Source organism: Taeniopygia guttata, chromosome 5 (assembly GCF_048771995.1).
Source record: "Taeniopygia guttata chromosome 5, bTaeGut7.mat, whole genome shotgun sequence".
Lineage (NCBI taxonomy): Eukaryota > Metazoa > Chordata > Aves > Passeriformes > Estrildidae > Taeniopygia > Taeniopygia guttata.
Window position 1 is genome coordinate 43,449,205 of NC_133030.1, and position 19,058 is coordinate 43,468,262.

Here is a 19,058-nt window from a genome sequence, read left to right on the forward strand (position 1 = left end):
GGTCACAAGCCCTGCTAGCAAATCTGCTCCAGTGTAGGCTCCTCTTTTCATAGGTCCACAGGTCCTGTCAGGTCCTTCTTTAAGGGGTCACCAGGTCACAGCCCCCTTTGGGCATCCACTTGCTGCAGTGTAGGGTCCTCCACACGCTGCAGGTGGACATCTGATACACCATGGCCCTCCATGGGCTGCAGGGGCACAGCTGCCTCATCATGGTCCTCACCACAGGCTGCAGGGGAATCTCAGCTCTGCTACCTGGAGAACCCTGAGATTACCTCAGCTGGTCCGAGAATAGTGCTAATAACACAGAGGTTGTGGGATTGATCCCAACGTGGGCCATTCACTGAAGAGTTGATGTTCTTTCTGGGTGCCTTAGGATATTCTGTGATCTGAAAATAGCCACCTCCTGCCTCTCCTTCTCCACTGTCCTTGGTACCAATAAGGTACCCATCAAATGTTCCCTATATTATGTTGGTCTTTTAGGAAAGTATTTAACCACTGTCCCACAGCCAGGGAGAAGGTAGTTAAATCACCTTTACAGCACTTTTTAACAGGGCTGGAAAACCTATTCATCCAGGAAGAGAGACTTGTGATCAGGGTGTTTTCTGGAGTGCAATGTCATTGTCTCCTGAGCTAGTAAATGGAGACAGGGAACAGAATAGCCCCCCTGTAATCCAGGAGGAAGCAGTTAGTGACTTGCTGAGCCATTTAGATGCTCACAAGTCTATGGGACCAGATGGGATCCATCCTAGGGTGATGAGGGAGCTGGCAGATGAGCTTGCAAAGCTGCTCTCCATCATTTACCATCAGTCCTGGTGTCCTGGGGAGGTCCCAGATGACTCAAGGTTACCCAATGTTAACCCATCCATAAGAAGGGCCAAAAGGAGGCTCTGGGAAACTACAGGCTGACCTCAGTGCCTGGCAAGTTTATGGAATAGATCATCTTGAGTAAAATCACACTTCACCTGCAGGATACCCAAGCAATCAGACCCAGCCAGCATGGATTTTGAAGGGGCAGGCCTTGCCTGACCAACCTTATTTCCTTTTAGGACCTGCCTGGTACATGAGGGGGAAGCTGTGGATGTTATCTGCCTGGAAGGCTCTGGAGCACAAGTCCAGTGAGGAGTGGCCAAGGGAGCTGGGGTGTTTAGCCTGGAGAGGAGGAGGTTCAGGGTAGACCTTATCACTCTACAACTACCTGAAAGGAGGCTGTAGCCAGGTGAGGGTTAGCACCTTCTCCCAGGCAACCAGCAACAGCACAAGAAGACACAAGCTGTGGAAGGGGAGGTTTAAGCTGGACATTAGGAAGAAATTCTTCACTGAAAGGATGATTAAATATTGGAATGGGCTGCCTGGGGAGGTGGTGGAGTCACTGTCCCTGGAGGTGTTAAAGAAAAGCCTGTATGTGGTACCTAGTGCCATGGCCTAATTGACTTTGTCAATTAGGTCATAGATTGGACTCAATGATCTTAAAGGTCTTTTCCAACCTAGTTGATTCTGTGAAATAGAATGTGAAATTTAATTTAAGTGTGAAATTTGTTTTAGAGCACATAAGATGGGTTTTCTGGGAGGCCTCACTGACAAAGTGAGATTGCATTACCTTGCAGTTACCGAACGGGAGTTACCTGGTTGCAATCCTGCAATCCAGGGTGCGAGCTGCGCACCTCTCCGCAGCAAGGCCGGAGGCGTCAGCGCAGCGCGGCACAGCGCTCCCCCCGCCGGTCCCCCGTGGGTTCGCCCAAGGACCGCCCCTTGCAGTCCCACCGCGCCCCCGCGCCTCCGCGCTGCCGCGAAGGGAGACTACGTTTCCCGGCGTGCCGCGCGGGCCAGGGCCGTACCGTGAGCGAGGCGGAGGGGGGAGCGGCGTGGGGCGCGCGCGGGTTGAAGTGCCGGCGCGGCGGTCGGTAAGTGCCGCTCCGAGCGCCGGCGGAGCGCCCGAGCCCTCCTGTCCTCGCATCCCCCGCGGCCGCCTCGGCCCGTGCCGGGACTCCGGGCCCGGCCGCAGCTGCGGCCCTGGCGGCGGGGACTCGGTAGTGGCGGGGCTCGGCGGGGCCAGGGCTGTTCGTGGAGGCAGGAGCGGCGCGGGGCGCGAACGCGGCTCCAGGAGACCCGGCCCGGCCCGGCCCGAAGGAGAACCGAGAGCAGGCGGCGCTGGCCCCTCGTGTCCTTCACGGGCAGAGCTCGGGCGCGGGGCTGGGCCCGGCCGGGGCTCGGAGCGGCGCTGGGCCGGTCCCGCTGCCCTCGGGGCCGCCAGCGGCGCCGCCGCTCCCCGGGCCTCGGCAGGTGGCGGCGGGGTCACCTTCGGGGCTCCGCCGGGAACCGGCACCGTCCCGGCTGGGAACAGGAGAGCTTAGCTCGAACGCGAGGGACACTCAGATGCGCCAAGTTGGGTGAAAGTCAAAGAAGCCGCCTCACTTTGGTGAAAAAAGAGCTGAAGGTGATCCATCAAGGCAGGGCTTAATAACGAGAGGCAGTGACATCCCAAGGCTTGTTTCACAGCTGACAGGGCCCTTAAGATATCCCTAGGGGTGTAATAATGGCTCATTTACATGGAAAAGGCTCCTCTATGCCTTATGCAAAACTTTGAAATACAATTTACTTTAGAGGATTCTATTTCTGTACCTCTTATTGGAGGGGTTTTAGTTATTCCCTTTTTATTGCTACAACATGCTAAGCATGAGAGCAGGAACTTTCTTGCTGAAAAATTCAGCTTTGCTGCCTGTTTATTTGCTACCTAAAGTTCTCATCTTCTGTTTGTGACGTACAGCTGGCGGGTATGGCAATAGATGTGATGTAACAAACTGCAGATTATAGCTTCAGGTAGGAATAAGATGCAAGAACAGATGGACCTGCATCCTGCTTTCAATAAAATGTTCTTTTAGTAATTGAGAAAGTGAAGGAAAAAATAATGAAAAGAGAAGCATATTTTCTGTTAAGAAAATGTTGCTGCACCTTTCACTTTTCAATAAATTAAATTTTGCAGAAATATACAAGGAGCACAAAAATGACTTTTGAAGGTGACAGAGGATACAAGAGATCTCTGTACAAAAAAAAAGAAAAGGATTGGTCCTGCTGGAAGAAACCCCAACATTTCTAGAATTCCAGTGAGGCAGGGGAGGGAGGGCAACTTTTTTTTTGGAAAAGTGCATGTGCATTTGGCTGCAGTCAGGAGCCCAGGTTTTTTTTCTGTTGATTTTGATCATAGATTCGAAGGAGTCCTGGTCAGCTAGCTACCCATTCTGACATGAGAAAGAGCTGGGTTGCTACAGGCAGCTGTGACAGGCACTGACAGAATATGTCTCAGCTTTTCTGCCTCAATTACCTAGGGTTTGTAAGGAAATAATAAAGTTTAGCTAAGGTTCATGTACAAAGGTCTCTTGTGTTATATTTGCTTATTTTGCTGATTGTGTTCTTGTGAACTGTTTTTGAAAGACTTGACCTGTGTCACTGCATGTGTTTCTTGGTTACAAGGCTCCGAGAGGAAAGGCACAAGCCAGACTGACCCTGCTAAAGCTTCACAATGAGAAGTAGGCAAGTTTCTCAGTCAAGCCTAGGAGTGGGAGGATTAGTAGACTCCATCTTGATGGGGTAAGAGCCTGGACTGTGTCAAGGGTGCTCTTGAGAGCTTGCAGAGAAGTGACAATACCTTTTGATTTTTGGTAGAAGCAGCAGGAATGGTCAATCATATTTGCTGCCCAATACCAGCCATAGGGAAAGGAAAGAAAAATTTGCTGTTACTTTTTTTTCATATCTGAATCCTCTACGGTGACATAAAGAAATGGAAAAAAATGTAATGAGTTACATGTTTATGCTACTTTCTATACTGCAAACAATGAATGTAGTGATCCAAAGTGCTTAGTGGGGGAAATGTGTTGATTCCCCACCCTTGTCCCACAGAAAAAAAAGTGGTTGAGAAATGTCTCACCCCAGGCCTGTATTGGGCCTGTGATAGAGCTAGGAATAGGCTGTAGATTCCTGCAGATGACTGTTGTGCCAGTACATTCCCTGTCTGGCACTTGAATGGGATGGTGATAATGAGAAAACAAACCTCACTTGGTCACTGATCAGGTCTCCCATCTGCATTCTCTGGCACCGACTGCTGGAGTGGCATACAACCTCCTGGGATGCATTGCCTCTTCCTAGACCACTCATCATCAGTGTGGAACTTTTAGAACTAGCCTGGCAGAGTTTCTAACAAGCTTTGGGTGTTCTTGATGTTGCAAGAACTCTTTTTAAACCTGAGTTTTTTATATCATCTGTTGTCCCCTTAAAGTCTGCCTATGCTGTGATAGTGTCAAAAATTTGTGCTGAAGAACTGCCTGTTGATAGGATCAGAATTGACTTTTAGTCATCTTGTGTTTGCTTCTGTCTGTCCACCTGTTCTGTCTCCTTGAAAAGCCTTTGGGATCCTGAACAAATGTTTTGTTGCATTTATGCAAGGTCTAGCAGTGAGTTACTTCTGGATTTGTGGCCTGTAGACGCTGTTAAGAATAGCAATGAGCAACTTACCAGTTGCTGGGTGATTGCTTGAGCTATTGGCTGGGGCCATTGCTAGCAATGTGTCATTAAGAAAGGAGCAATTAAAACTTGGATTGTCAGGTCCTCTGGGGCCGTGGGCATCAGATCACTATGTCCTTATCAGATGTTACAGTTGCTGTTTTGTATCTTGGCAGAGTTCTCCAGTCATGGCACTAAGGGCCTTGAAATTTGCCTCATTGACAGCAGCTGCTTCTGGCATCTATCTGTATGGAAACAAGTTCCTGGATCCTAATGATTTTGGAGTTGTTCGTGTGGGCCGAGCCATTGCCACAGTAAGTTCTACCATAGCAATGTGCAGGAAGGTTCCTAGATGGGTAAGGGAATTGAAGTTCACAAGAACTTGAGATTTTCTGCATTCCCTGTCTGCATTTTCAGCTGGCTTAGGAAATCAGAATGTCTGTGGGGAGCTTTTCAAGTTTTGACACTGTGGGGAGAAAGGAGGTGGAAGCACATAAGGAATACAGCTGTTGTTAGCACATTTTGGAAAGAGAAAAATGTAGATACTGAGAGTTGTGTCTGCTTCCCTGGATAGGGTGGGACCTTCAGGGCAAGGGCTCACTTTGGGCCCACATTATCAGCCACCCTTCAAGGTCAGTTGCCTGTCAGGTGTGGTGTCCTGCTGCTTTTTAAGAGTGACTTAGGTCAAGCCCTCTTCTCTGCATATGCCATTTGTATATTTTGTTATAGGTACTCTGGTTGTGTTGATAAACTAGGGTAACCATTGCGCTATGACCCTTGGTATGAGATTTGGGGAGAGAAGGACTGGTGTTTTGAGGATCATTCTCAAAGCAAGAGTAAAGTGAGGATGGTTGATTACATACTTCTGAGATTAGAGTGGTTTCCAGAAGTGTAAAATTAATGCTATGTCTGCCTAGCATCACTGATATTTCTCATCAAACTGGGAATGGAGACTGCTGCCTTCTCCTTGACAGTGTTCACTGATGAATCCATGAGCACCCAGGAACATGGAGAGCAGAGACTCTGGAGGGGGTATCAGTCTCCCTGTACCTCACTTGCATTATACATCTGTCACTTCAGGCCACAATCTCCATCATTTACAGACCCTCTGTGGTAAGCAGCTGTCTGTCTGCATTTTCTGTGACTTTTAAGCACTTTGTTAATGAGTTTTACAAGGAGTCAGCTCCCGAGGGCAGATGCAATAAGAAACAAGCTCTGTGGGTTGGCTCAGGTGCCATGTGTGTGCAGCATCATAAACTGTTGTGAAAAATGAATATTTATTTTGAAAAGGTGAAGGCAGACATACAGACTGTAATCTTTCCTTCTTACTTAACAAGTGCTAAGCTTCATGCTCTGTCCCTGACCATAAGGTAGTGCTGTCTGGTGGCAGGGAGCAGCTCTTTCCCTTTTAAAGCACAGCAAATTGAGTCATGGAGAGGGAATACAGTTTCTTGTTGCTGGAAGAGAATCTGTTATTTAGGGTGTTTGGGTTCTCCAATGTGTCTTTGAGTTCTGCCTGCTTGACTAGTGTTTCTCAGTCTTTCTTAAGCCACTGCTTTTGTGGTAATCTACTGTTTAAAACAAAAATAAGTGAGAAGTTCCAGTGATGAGGCTGTGCAGTTGCTCTGTGTTTTGAGTGATGGTAAGAGATTACTTTGCTGAAGAATAGGAAGTAGGGGAATCGTAATATTCTTTGCTTTAGATGGTGGCAAATCACAGGCATACCCGACTTTCATGTTCTCTGCCTTCAGGGAGGTCACAAGTCATTGGCTATAAAGCGCTTCACTGGTCCTGCTCTTAAATGCTTTACAGGGTTCTGCTCCCATAGCTGCAAGCAGTGACCCCAAAACCAAGTTACCAGTGCTCAGTCTCTACAGGCAGCACAGACCGAACACTGGTAACTTGGTGAGGGCAGCATGTGTAAACCTGTGTGTATACTTTTAAAAAATAATGTTTTGTCTCTTTCTGAATTATCAATTTCCTCTGGTATGTATGACTGCATGTGTTTGAGTTGCTTCTGAGAGATTCTTTAGTCTTGCTGCACCAGTGACCTCTACCTTCCCTGGTCATTTTTGGACACTCAGAAGTCAGCTCTCATCTGAGCACAGGCAGCTTGAACTGCTGTCATTCCTTAGCCATGGACCAGGTGAAGCCAATAGAGCAGACATGTTTAATTCTAAGAATGTCAGCTTTGGGATTATTCTTTTTGCAAATGAAAGATAAATCTCTGTAGCAAACAAATTATTTTGGATATTAGTGACATCTACATATACCTAAAGTATCTGTCCTTCAATCTAGCCCTGCCCTGGCTTCTTACTTGGATGCTTGATTTCATCATTGAACCATAGCCAGGCAAAAGCAGACTGTAATGAAGAGAGTGCAATTCTTAAGAGATAATAAGTTCAGCAGCAGCAGACACAGAACTTTAAGACAAGTTACAGTAAACGAAACAAAACAAAAGCACATGAGGATCAAGGAACCTGATATACAACTATGAGACTCTGGACAGATTTCATCTGAGTTTGTTTAGAGAGATTTGAGTCTGATTGTATTTTAAGCATGTTGGTTCAGTAGTTCTTTGCAGACTCCATAAGAAACTTGATGAAGCTCACTAGTGGAAAATTTCCTTTTAAGCCTCTGTTTAGTGAACTGGCTCTTACGTATGGGTAGACAGCTGTTTAGGGGCAACATTGTGCTATGACTTGGTAAGATCTGAGGATAGGTTTAGGAGCAGTGGAAGAGTACAGTGTTGAGAATTCATTGATACCAAATGGGACATTTAACACTGTGCCAGATGCAAGCTCAGTGAAAGTAATTTGGCATTTGTTAAGGGAGTGATTGGTTGATTATGTATATCCTTTTATAACTCTGAGCTTTAGTCTCACACTGTAACATGAATGACAGCACTAGTCTTGGATGAGAATGAAGTCAGTGGCGTGGGCAGCATCACGCTGCAGAGCGTTTCTGTATTCTGGTAAAATTAGAAACTGGCAGAGCCATTGTGCATTTGCTGTATTCTTTTGAGACTATACCAGTTTTTTTGGTTATGTGGAAGGAACATTCTGTGCAGTAGCTAGACACTGGGAGGGATTTGGCAATGTCAGAGTTGCCTATCAGGATCATCATAATATTAATTTAGTGTTTAAGATTACAGTGTAATTAGCAACCGCTTAATTAATTCCCTCTCCCTCTGTAATACAGGCCAATCTGTTAGCTGCTTCTTTTTGAGTTGGAGGTGATAATTACCCTCGTGGACCAGAGATAAAATAGGAACCAACTCAAGCCTTGATGCAAGATTGATTCGAACCTCCCTCCACTTCAAAGTTGTCCTTTGAGGCTGTGAAGATGCCTTGAAAAAATTTTCTTCTGTATGGTCTCTGTAGCTGTGCAGCTCCTCACTTTACCAGGGGCAAGAGAGCCTGAAAAGCCAGAAAAAAAATTTGCTGTGTTCAGTTTACAATTTGGAAATCAGGAAACACGAGAAACCTAACCTCTACAGGGAGGGAGTGTGTCTGTTTGTTACTGATTCCTGGCTTGGTCCATTCTTTGATGCATTTTTGAGCTTTTGACTTTTTTCCCTGTTGGCAGTTCCACTGGCTTTGTCTCAAGCCAGGTTTGCTTCCCTTGCCTTCCTGATTTTCACGATACATTGACTGTACTTTGTGCCCTTCCTGGACGTGTTTATGGTGAAAGGTGGGGCTAGTATCCTGTGCCAGAGGAATGTTACCCCTTCTGTAGGGAGATTTGAGGAAAAGTGCCTTTCAGTGGGAGTTAGACAAATGGTTTTTCATGGCAAGGATCTTGAGGTTCAAATGGCACATTAGTGGACAGGCTCCTCTAGGTGTATGCTCCCTTCTCTCCCTCCAAACATGACTTGTATGTTTCTCTCCCATTCACTGATGTTCTGACTGTGGAAAGAGAGGGACTTTAGTGAGAGGAATTGTGAAATACCCTAGATCTATTTTCAGAAATCATTAAGTTACTTAAGAATATAATTCCATTGTCTGTGGCAATGTCTAACTAACAGGTTTGAGGCAGATCCCATTGAGCTGGATCCTGGTTTTGTAATTGGGTATTCAACCCTTTGGCCCCACAGTCCTTTGTGCGGTTGAATATCCCCAAAAGTACTGCTGCTTGTGCTAATCTGAGTTTGTCTTCAGTCACTCTGTTCCCTGCTAAGCCTCTACCCAGAGCAAGCTGGTTAGGCAGTTTGGAGCTATGAAGTGTGGGATAACTGATGGGGCACAGAGTCTGGATGACCTCTGTTACTAGCAGGAGACCTTACTGTGGAAACCCCACATGGCTAACTGGAGATGGGAGTGTGCTCTGCAAGGTGCTGTGCAGAGATTAGGAAAATGCTTTGAGCATCTCAAATACAAGATAGTATAGGAGTGTCAAGTGTTGCTCACACATAACTACATATCAGTGAGGCCCCTGCACTTCTTTTTATAAGTGTTCATTGAAGTGAAATTATTTTCATTTAATTTATTAATGAGTCTGCTGCCATAGGCTTCACTGTGGAGCCTAAGGTACATGCATTCTCTTTAACAGAAGTCTTATTGTTTTGGTAACTGTAGAGCTTGCTCAGCATTTCTGGTTTCATTTGCAGACAGCAGTTATCAGCTATGACTACCTCACCTCTCTTCGGAGCGTCCCGTACGGATCAGAGGAGTATGAATTCCTCAAATCACAGGTAGGCAATAGCACTAAACTGCATTCCTTGGAAACTGCAAGGTTTGGATGTGATGCTGTCATGCTGTCAGTCTTAATAATTCAATATGCTTTCTACCAGATTGTTAACAGCAATATTAGATAACAACTCCGTATTAGGACTTGCATTGCGCAGTGGAGAAAGTCCTTTGTCAAAGGTAGCCATATGCATTCAATGCTCACTTAAATCCACTAGAGGCTCAAGTCCTTGGTGCATTTGGGCTCTGCTGCCAGTTCTCTGCTGCCCAGACTGGTTGTGTGGTGGTCAGCTGCTGAGAGTGGCCTGGCAGTGCTTTCTTATTCTGCATGTTGTTTGGTAATGGCCATAACATGACAGCTGACTGATTTAAGTAAAAGGAGTGTGTTGAAAAGGAAATAATAAAGATAAATAAAACTTGCAGATCTCTGAGGAAATGAAAATTGTGCAAAGTAGTGTACATCTCATTGTAAAACACACTGTTGTGTTTTGATATCAGTAATTAACAATAATAGTGAAAGCATTTCTAGTGAGAAGGAAGACAAGTCCCCCCACTGCTTCTCTCAAATCTTATGCTGCACCTTTCATTCCAGCCTATAGCCCTATAATTCATTGAGCTGTGAATGACACTCAGTTGTAGTTGAGTGCTTGTGATATATGTTAGCCAGGGTTTTTCTGCTATTTGAGTTCAAGGCCTCTTTGGAATGGGAAGTAGAGCTTGTGCCAAATTAGGCCAGTCTGCATAGTGTGTTGAAGAAAGGTCTTTAGCCTCATTTTTCTTCTTGGTGCATGTAGGATTTAGGCCACTGATGTGCTTGGTTATAATGCATGGAGTGGTGTTCTCCAGGGATTCTCAGACTGGAGGGACTATAAAGCTGGAAACAGCCTTGACTAAGGTAGAAATCAGTGACATTGGACTCCAGCATGCTTTAGTATTCCTCTAGCAGAAAATCCACATCATCAATATGGTCTTAGTATATCTGGAATGGTTTGCAGAATGGCTTCCTTGGGCTTGTTCTCATCCTCTGCTGTCTAAAGATGCAAAGCTGTTCTAATCTTGCTCCCCATCCCAAGTGAGTGGCACTGATGCCCTGGCATAAAATGGAGTTGGGTGTGTTGGAATCTGGAGCTTCACTGTCCATCTGCCCATGTCTCTGCCCTGAGCCTTTGAAACCTGATTTGCAGAAGGGCTGCATGTAGCTTCCTTGAGTGACACCCAAGCTGTGGGTTATCAGTACTGTGGACAGCTTATCAATTTACAGCAGCTGTTGCAAGTTCCTCACCTTTTGCCATGCATCTCCATGGTTTCATTAACCTCTGAACCTTTCCATTAACCTTTCATTATGTGGGTTTTGATGATTTGTCAGTCCATGCCCCAAGCAGCCAGAAAGGTCCCTGTTTGATAACACAGCACAGAGCTAGTTTGGCAGCCAGGACTAGATGCCAGGACTAGTCAGCCCCTGCATGTGGAAGAGCCAGTGGCAAGCACAGCATGCCAACATGGCCAGCACTAGCCTTCAGCTGCATAAAGGGGCATGAGCTGGGAGATGGGAGGAAGTTAGCACAGGCATAGCATGAGTTGGTGAAACTCATTGACCAGTGGAGTCCAGTCCTGCTGTTGAGAGGTGTTATGGAGTACCACCACTGAGCCTGGCAGGAGCAGCACTTGTGGGTTCTTCAGCAACATCCCTGTAGGGCTTGTGCTAATTTGGTACGGGAGATACTTTGTACCTGGGCAATTGCACACCATAATTTATCTCGGTGCAGTTTTAAGTGGATGGCAACCAAGTCTTTACCACCTTGCAGCTCTTTTAACTCTTTGTGGCAGCTGATTTTGTTGGTCTTGTACTAGCTCAGAATGACTTGTAAGAAGTTACTGCATTGGAGTAGGTACTTAAGATTAGTCACTGGATAGGGCCTAGAGGATGTGAATGCCTTGCCCAAATAAGTGTTTTGTTTTAATAATACTTATCAAGATGTTGCTCCTGCTAGCTTCTGTCCTGGATAGATCTCTAATACTCTCAGCCCTTCATGGTGCTCTCTTTGTTTCTGTCCTTCTAGTGAGGCCAGCTTAACCTGCTTTTCACATACTGAGAGTTTGTAATTTTCTTGTCAGTATATGTATGAATTAGCTGCTAATTTCCAGATGCAGTTTTGGTGCTGTGCCTAGAAGAGAGACTCTGTAAGGCAGGGTGTATCTCTGTGTGTGTGTGTGTGAGAGAGATTTTGTGACTGTGGGACTGCTGATAGTGCCAAAAGGTCTGAATCTGGTTTTTGTGCCTCTGTCTCCAGTGCTGGGGTGCAAGTGCATATATGTCTGTCATGTGCTTCCAGCTAGGAGTGGAAAACCACTTTTTTCTGTGGCTCTCCTCTTGGTACTCAGCATACTGGTGATGCTACTCCAGTGCAAATAATGGTTAACTTGTTCTCCATGGATTCCCAGTGAGACATTAAACTGGGGTCTCTAAATTAGCCATGGCCTTGCATGAGTGATGGGAAGGTTTAGTGGCAGCACCAGTGCCTGAGCCTACTGGGGCCAAACATAGTTATTAGGAAACAATTAAATGCAAAGCAGATTGAAAAGGAAATGGGTTCCCCAGGGACTTTTAGCTATGTTCCTGCTTAGCTCCAAGGAATTATCTTCACTTTTGCTATATATTTCAGTCCCTTGTGGACCAGTTTTGATGCTAATACTTTAAGCCTCTCAGTTCCCTGCATTTTTTTATGGCTAGCAGATGGGCCATACTATGGCCCAAGTTTTACTACTTTCCATGGGGTGGCAAGCAGTAGATGGGAAATCACTGTGTGTCCTGAGGTTAGTTTGCCTCTCCCGAGATCTTCTGTCAACTAGGAGATATGAGAACCCACTTGCCAGATGTCACACATTGCTGTCCCTCAGCAACAGCCATTTCTGATTCCTGCCCCTGCCAAAGGCAGAGATGAACATCCTTATGTGCTCTGGCTTTATGTCCTTCCCAATGGTTGCTTCATTTCACCACTGATGGCTCAACCACATGGGAAATTCAATCTTTCTCCTAAGTTTGGGGTCCTTTCCTGGTGTGTGGGCCCTTTTCCTGCATATGATGGTACTGGCAGTGTACTGATGTCAAGGGCAGTTGTCAGTGGTTGGCTCCAAGACATTGTATGTCTATAGGTCTAGTGTCAGGAGTATTAGGGGAGGTATGACCTCTCTTAATTTCATGTCTGTTTCATTAAATGATTCTGGGCATCTTTGCATATGTAAGCTTGGGCATTTCTTTTAATTTCTACTCCTGCTTGCAGTGGGCCAGAAGAAGAAGGAGGGCATCCTGCTCAGTGCCATTCCCTTACCTATTGTTTTCTTAACAAAACATTTTATTCTATAGAAGGCTACATTTCTCTGACATTCTTCTGCTTCAATGAATGTTGGCCCTTCACAGTGTTTGTCTCCTCAGTACCAAGTCAGCCTACCATGTGACATTTCCAGTTCCTCTCAGTATAGCATCTGGATGTCTTGGCTGACACTTCTTCATTGCTGGCATCAATTTCTGTTGATCTTGCTGTCAGTCAGGAGGTGTGTCACAATATGCAGTTTGTTCAAGGGCTAGTATCAAAGGAATTCTGAGTTGTCAGTGTAGTAAGAGGGTTGCAATGGGTCAGTTGTCTTCCAGATTTTGGCACAAGTGGCCACAGTTGAAAATCTTGAGCAGGACATCTGTTTGTTGTTCTCTGTAGGACAAAAGGTTGCTGCTGTGAGATTTTTTTTTTTTTTTTTTTTTTTTTTTGTAATGAAGAGAAGACAGCAAGGAGAAAAAGGATCTGTGGTCGAGGTATCTCAGAATGGGAATCCATTCTTGAATTAACTTTGTTGGCTAAAAAATTGCTTTATCACAGACAAGCCATTTGGGGAGGTTAATTAAATGTCCTCCTTTTGAGAGCAGAATGAGGATGTTCTTGTCATTCAAACTTATGGTTATTGGGCTGTCAGTACCTGGGCAAATATTTGGAAAGCATAACCTTGTGCCATCATTATACAGAATATGATTTCTTGCACCTTGGAGGCTCTTCCTGGCTTTGCTATGTTTACTTCTCACAGTGGAGTGGGTATTTTCAAAATGAGTTTTGTCTCACTGTGAAGTTGCATAGTGGAAAGATCTTGAGAAGAAGAGGAATGAATGTATATGTGTATGTGTTTTCAAAAATAATCTACAGTTTCTGGATAGTTCAGACCAATGAAATAGCCTGTGTCTTTTGACTTCTGTTGTGATTCAGTAACACTGTGTGCCTTAAATATTAAGTGATGTCCTAAAATAGTTTCTTTCTGATGGGAGTGGGCTGCAGAGAGAAGTCCTCAGGAACTCTCCATGGCATTCCTTCAAAGAAGCAACTGTGAATGGGGACTATGAGCTGTTCTCCATCACAGCCAGTGTGTGCAGTGGTGCATCTACTTGTGCTTCAGCCTCTGGTGAACTGAGGTGAGAAACAAATGAACTTTCTTATGGGACACAAGTAGCCATTAGGTGGCAGTGACTTTCTGTCACCAAACTAAATGGGAGCCAGTAATAGAGAGGTGAAGAGCTTCAGAGCCAATCCCTGAGCTGATCATGTTTGGTTGCCCTATTATGTGCTCCCAAGGATATCTCTTCATCTAAAAGGCATGGTCAACACTAATGCAGTCTAAAAAAGCTACTATCAGCCCCAGCTGGTGGCTTGATGACTCTACATTTGAGCACTGCTGTCTAGCAAGCTTCCTGCCAACACATAAAGCATGAAAGCTTTGCACTGAAAACATAACAAGCTGTAAAATAAATCTTATAATGATAACACACTTCCTTTTCCTCTTTGTGCTTTCTGGAGTGGTGTCAGCTGAATGCTCTGGCCATAGTATCTTTAGGTTTTAATTTTGTAGCATTGAAAAGGTCCATTTTTTGTGGGATCTGTGCCTGTGAAAGTAGATGTTCTTCAGTCATCTGCAGTGATTTATTCAGAGAAATGGGCCATCTACTGTGACATTTTTGAAGGAGGAAGAAGGACAGAAGTGAGGGTAAGGAGGCAGTGCCTCATGTAGTTGATGTTTTTTTCCTGGCTGTTCACACGGGTCCTGAAGTGCGTTGCTCCAGGTGCTTAAGTGTGAATTGTCATGTGCTCGGCTTGCCTGAGCCATCTTCTCTCAGCTTCCCAGGAGTGACACAATATGCCTGGGGAGCATTTAGCTCTCTCTCCTCCAGGTGGGGCTATCCCTTTTCAGTTGAATCCCTGAGGACTTCATCACATTGCTTCTTTAGAGATGCTGGAGAGGTACATAGTAGCCAGAGTAGTATCTAAAGAACATCTCATCTGTACAGTGGGGAAACCATTAGGCAGCCCTGGGAGGATGCAGGCTGCAAGGAGCTTGCATCATAAGAAACATTATAAAAGGAAAAAATGACAAGTGAATAAATAATCAGGTTTTATTTAGTGTTTGACTATGCCTTTGGTCCAAGTGTGAAATGAACACTCAGCAGTGCAAAATCAAGAGGTATGGCAAGAGATGGTATTGCCTTGGAAGAGCTCATGGTCATTATTGATTTGCCTAGATTTTCACCCTAGATGTGAGTGGTGAAATACATGCAAACATGGGATTTCTCAGAGGTGGAAGGTCTGTGTAAAGAGGGAAGGAGACAAAAAGCAGAAATTACTTAGGGCTCCACTGTAAGTTACTTAACGCTGATCCCATTGACATTGGATCAGGCCCTGATTAGGGATGTTTTCTTAATGAAGGATTGTGTGGCCTTGAACTACTGACCAGTTTATATGGTTCACAGGTCACAGAAACAGAGTATTCTAAGTTGGAAGGGACCCACAAGGATCATTGAGTCCAACTTTAAAAGGAATGGCCCATATTGTTGTTGAAGGACACCTTTAAATCAGTAGAGCTGACAGGTAGCCAGTACTTAATCTATTCTAAGAACAGGAAGACAGCTGGCTTGAGAGTAAAAATAATCTTATTTGAGGCTAGGAAAATAGATACCTAAAAGTTTCACTGGGGATAGAGACATGTACTTATAATGTCAGATTGGACTTCTGAAGTGTTGTTGTTTTGTTTGCCTGTTGTCCTTAGCAAGACACATATTGTGGATTCTCTTCCCTTTTCTGAGGTAGTTATACTTAGCTTGCAGTGAAACACTATCTTGAAAGACTCCAAATTAGGAGGAAAAATTAGATGTAAAATCAGGGGTGAAGATAGGTGGCATGCAGAGGATATTTCATGTATCAGTCCGGGTTGGAATTTCAGAGCAGGACTAAATATTGTAGATTTGCTCTTCGAAAGCGATGACCTTATCACATTCTCCCCAAAGTGGATCTGATAAAAGAATGTGCCAGAGGGCAGCTCGCAATTACCTTACCTGTCAAGCAAGTGTCTTCATTTACCTAGTTAAGTCAGTGGTGAGGGAATTGCTGTGGTGGGTGGTGTCTTGCAAACACTTCTCTGGACTTGTTTGTAATGTGGGAGGCATCTTAGTAGGTTCCAGGCAAATCCTTTTAACATTCGTGGGGGCTGCGCTCCTTGCATACATGAGGGAAAGGTGTCTCTGAAAGGAGCTGCTATATTCTTCCATCTGGTGTCCCAGGGCCAGGCAGGACTCTGTCGGGCCTGAGGAAGGCCCGTGGTCTAGGAAAAAAGGGAGGTATGTTTCTCTTGAACTAGAATAGTTCTAGGAATAAACCAAAAAGTATTGTTCAATGTCAGGTTTTAAAGCTACCCCTTTAAAGCTACCCTTTTATTTACTAGTGTTCAGGTGTCCTGCCTAGAAATGTGCATTTTTGTACATCTAGACAGCCTCATCTGCTTGCCTGTAGACGTGTGCCAGTTTGTTCAGGTGGGAGTCCTTACAGTAAAGTAGTCATTTTTTGAACAGAGTCAAAGGTTCAAAGATGGCTTTGGAAGAGTTAATCCAAGATGGTAATCATATTCACTGCTACACTAGTTAAGCCTACTTTTGGTCTTGTAGAACTGGCTTGGGGTGTCTTTATTTTTGTTGGGTTTTTTGTTTACTTGTATCTTTTTGGCTGAGTGTTCTGTCTCAGTGGCTGCAAGTTCTGCTGATGGTGCACCATTCAGAGCAGCTTGCTGCTCCTTCCTCTGTAGTGGCATCATTTTGGCAGGTCTGACACCAGTAACAACTTGTTTTTGTCAGTGTACTGAGCTGATGTGACATGGAAGAGGGCCACAGCCAGCAGATAAACAAGGGTTGTCTTTATAAAGCCTCTACTCTGTTCTGAGCTCTACTTTAACAAAGAATTTGCATGTGAGCTTGCACATATATGAAAATGCCCAGTATTTTATTAAATAAATGCCTTCTGCCAAGCCTGAATCCATTTACTATGTTGCTAGTTTTGCTGAATTTAGAGGTAAATTCACTGAAAAGGTCACTAGCAGAATTACTTTTCAAAAAAAAAAAAACAACCCATCTCTTAAAATGTCTTTACTGCCTGGGCAGTCTTTGTTTGAAAATGTACTCATTTTGAGTTGCCTGTGAACTCTGTAACTGTGCAGCCTGTTTGTTATTGTAGGGCTTTTCTGAGCACAACTTGTTTTTTACAGAACTGCTGAAGGGCAGCAGGCTTTGTTTATCATAGGACTGTTGTGTGAAGAGAAGTAGGGAAGATAAGCTTTTCTCCCTCGGGCCCTTTCCTTTGCATTCACAGTCAGGCAGTACAGCCAGGCATTTCCAGAGCTCAGCAGGAGCTTTTTCATCTCTGCAATGCCCTGGTATCACCTGTTCTGTCTCTCTTCTTCCTCTCCAGGATGACATCCCTGCTTCTTTTTCTTGTAGTAAGCTGAGATTTTGCTGTGTCAGTCTTAATTGGCTGTTATTCCGTGCCAATATACAGAAAGGTGATCCTTGCCTGGGGAATGTTAAATTGAAATCCTGAGTGATGGCGATTGAGAAAACAGGAAGGCTGTTAGCTGGAACTGCACTTTCTTCACTCTGAGCTGGTACTAGTTCAGGACTGTGTGCTTGAAGACAAGAGGTGATTGTTATCTGATGCAGGTGATGGGCTCCCAAGAGCAACACCAGTTCCTGCTGCCCTGACTGGCAGGGTTGTATCCTCTGCAACTTCCTTAACTTCCAATCTTCCCAAAGTGTACTGAATCTGTACCAGAACTGCAGGTGATGTTCAATTCTTTTAAACCTGTGTTTTGATTTTAGGGTAACAAGTGTTTGGTAATGTCATTAAGTAATGAGCAAAATGCACACAGAAGCAGCTTCATGCATGTATCTCTCCTGTTGTATCTCCATCTGAATGCATACAGCTTCCTCCTCTGGCCCTACACAGCTGAGCTCTCTGTTCACTTGTACTGTCATCCTGTACCAGGCCTGAATCAGCTTCTTGATTCAGGCTCTGCCCTTACCTTTGCCCAGTGATGCCTCAGCTCTGACTGCCACCTCCCTGGCCTCTGCCCTGGTGGCAGATTGGATATTGGTTTACCCCACCTGGCCTTGCATTCCTTGGTAAGTCATGTGGGAAAGATTTGCCACAATCCTAATTTTCTGAGAACTGAGACCCAGGTGCTGGGAGGATACATTTCTGAAGCCAGGGAGGACAGCTCTCCCAGTCTGTGGCTTTACACACTTGTGTCAATGGTGGCCAGACCAGCAGGTTTCCCCTTCCTAGTCCCTCTTTGGAGTAGGATTCCCGGCTTTGGCACAACTTGGTCCTCATCTGAGAAGATGAGCTCCACAGTGTGTGTGCCTTTAGTTTCATTCTTGTAAATCTCACTCCAGAGACAGTAGGATGTCAGGTTTCACAATATGCTGAAATCCATTGAGCTCACTGCCCAATGAACTCTTCAATTTACAAATAGCCTAAAACCCCACTGTTTTCCTATTAGTATGGATGGAGTGAAGTGACTAATGCAGACATGTGAATTTTATTTGAAGGATACCAAATTTAAATAAAGTAACAATAAAGAGGTCAAGCTCTGTCCTTTTGCAAAATCTTTGAAATGGTGGGATATATGTGTAACTAATAGTTACTAATAAGTTCCTTTAAATAGTGTTCACTGCTTATGATTGTTGGGCATATGTATAGTAAATTAAAGAAGCAATGTATTGGTAAGACCATTTACCCCACAGGACTCCATCTCAGTGACAGATTCCTCTCCTTCCACCTGCATTGCTTAACAAATTTCTTCTCAAGAGGGGAAGTGAATTCTCAATAGCAACATGCCTAGTAATTACCCTCACTGTAATTCTGATGTGCAGTGCTGTCACCCACCATTAGGTGGGAGTGGAAAAGGCACTGCATTTTGTTGATGGTTGAACGTTTATTTTCCTCATCATTTTGACACCAGAGGTAATTGCCATTCCTGAAATATTCTCTTGCTACCATTACAAAGCAACTGTTAGGGACAAACTAATTATGAAGAATCTTGTTATGACAGATTAATAGGCCAACAGAGGGGATTTCTTTTTTTTCTTTCAGGCAACTGGGTAGTAAAATCTAACAGCTCCCATATAACTGCTAGAAACACATGCTTCCTTATAAGCCAACAGATTTTTTCTTAGCGATGGGAGATTTGACTAGAGTATAGAATGGGTTTCCAAGCTTGCTTTTATTGAGCTTTCGATTTCCCAACATTATGTGCCAAAATGATCTAGGGTGGGGGCATTGCCATATGGAGGGGAGGTCTTCATGGTTGATATTGGACCAACATCTTCAGTCTGGGTCATGGTTGAGCAGCATCATGAAGGCTTGAAGTGAAGAATGCTGGACTTGTGAATTTTATGGATTTTAGAACAAGACACAAAGTCATTTTCTGGACTGCTTTATTGCCAGGAAGGGTTTTCTGTGTAAGGGAGGCCAAACTGATGTGCTGGTTGAGTTCCAAGTGGCCAGTATGCTTGTGTCC

At 44.7% G+C, this 19,058-nt stretch overlaps 1 protein-coding gene across 8 annotated transcripts in view; it reads left to right on the plus strand.

Annotated features, from left to right (window-relative positions):
* The first annotated feature begins 1,767 nt into the window (after window positions 1-1,767).
* Window positions 1,768-19,058, plus strand: part of ADCK1 (aarF domain containing kinase 1) — a 70,485-nt gene continuing 53,194 nt past the window's right edge. For 3 of the 8 annotated variants that reach the window (XM_030274770.4, XM_041716824.2, XM_072930303.1), the window contains exons 1-3: window positions 2,292-3,585; window positions 4,671-4,808; window positions 9,104-9,187. In XM_030274770.4, the coding sequence (XP_030130630.4) occupies window positions 4,683-4,808; window positions 9,104-9,187 (210 nt within the window). In that variant the 5' untranslated portion in view covers window positions 2,292-3,585; window positions 4,671-4,682. The other 5 variants (XM_072930300.1, XM_072930301.1, XM_002200543.7 and 2 more) reach the window with 5 other exon arrangements.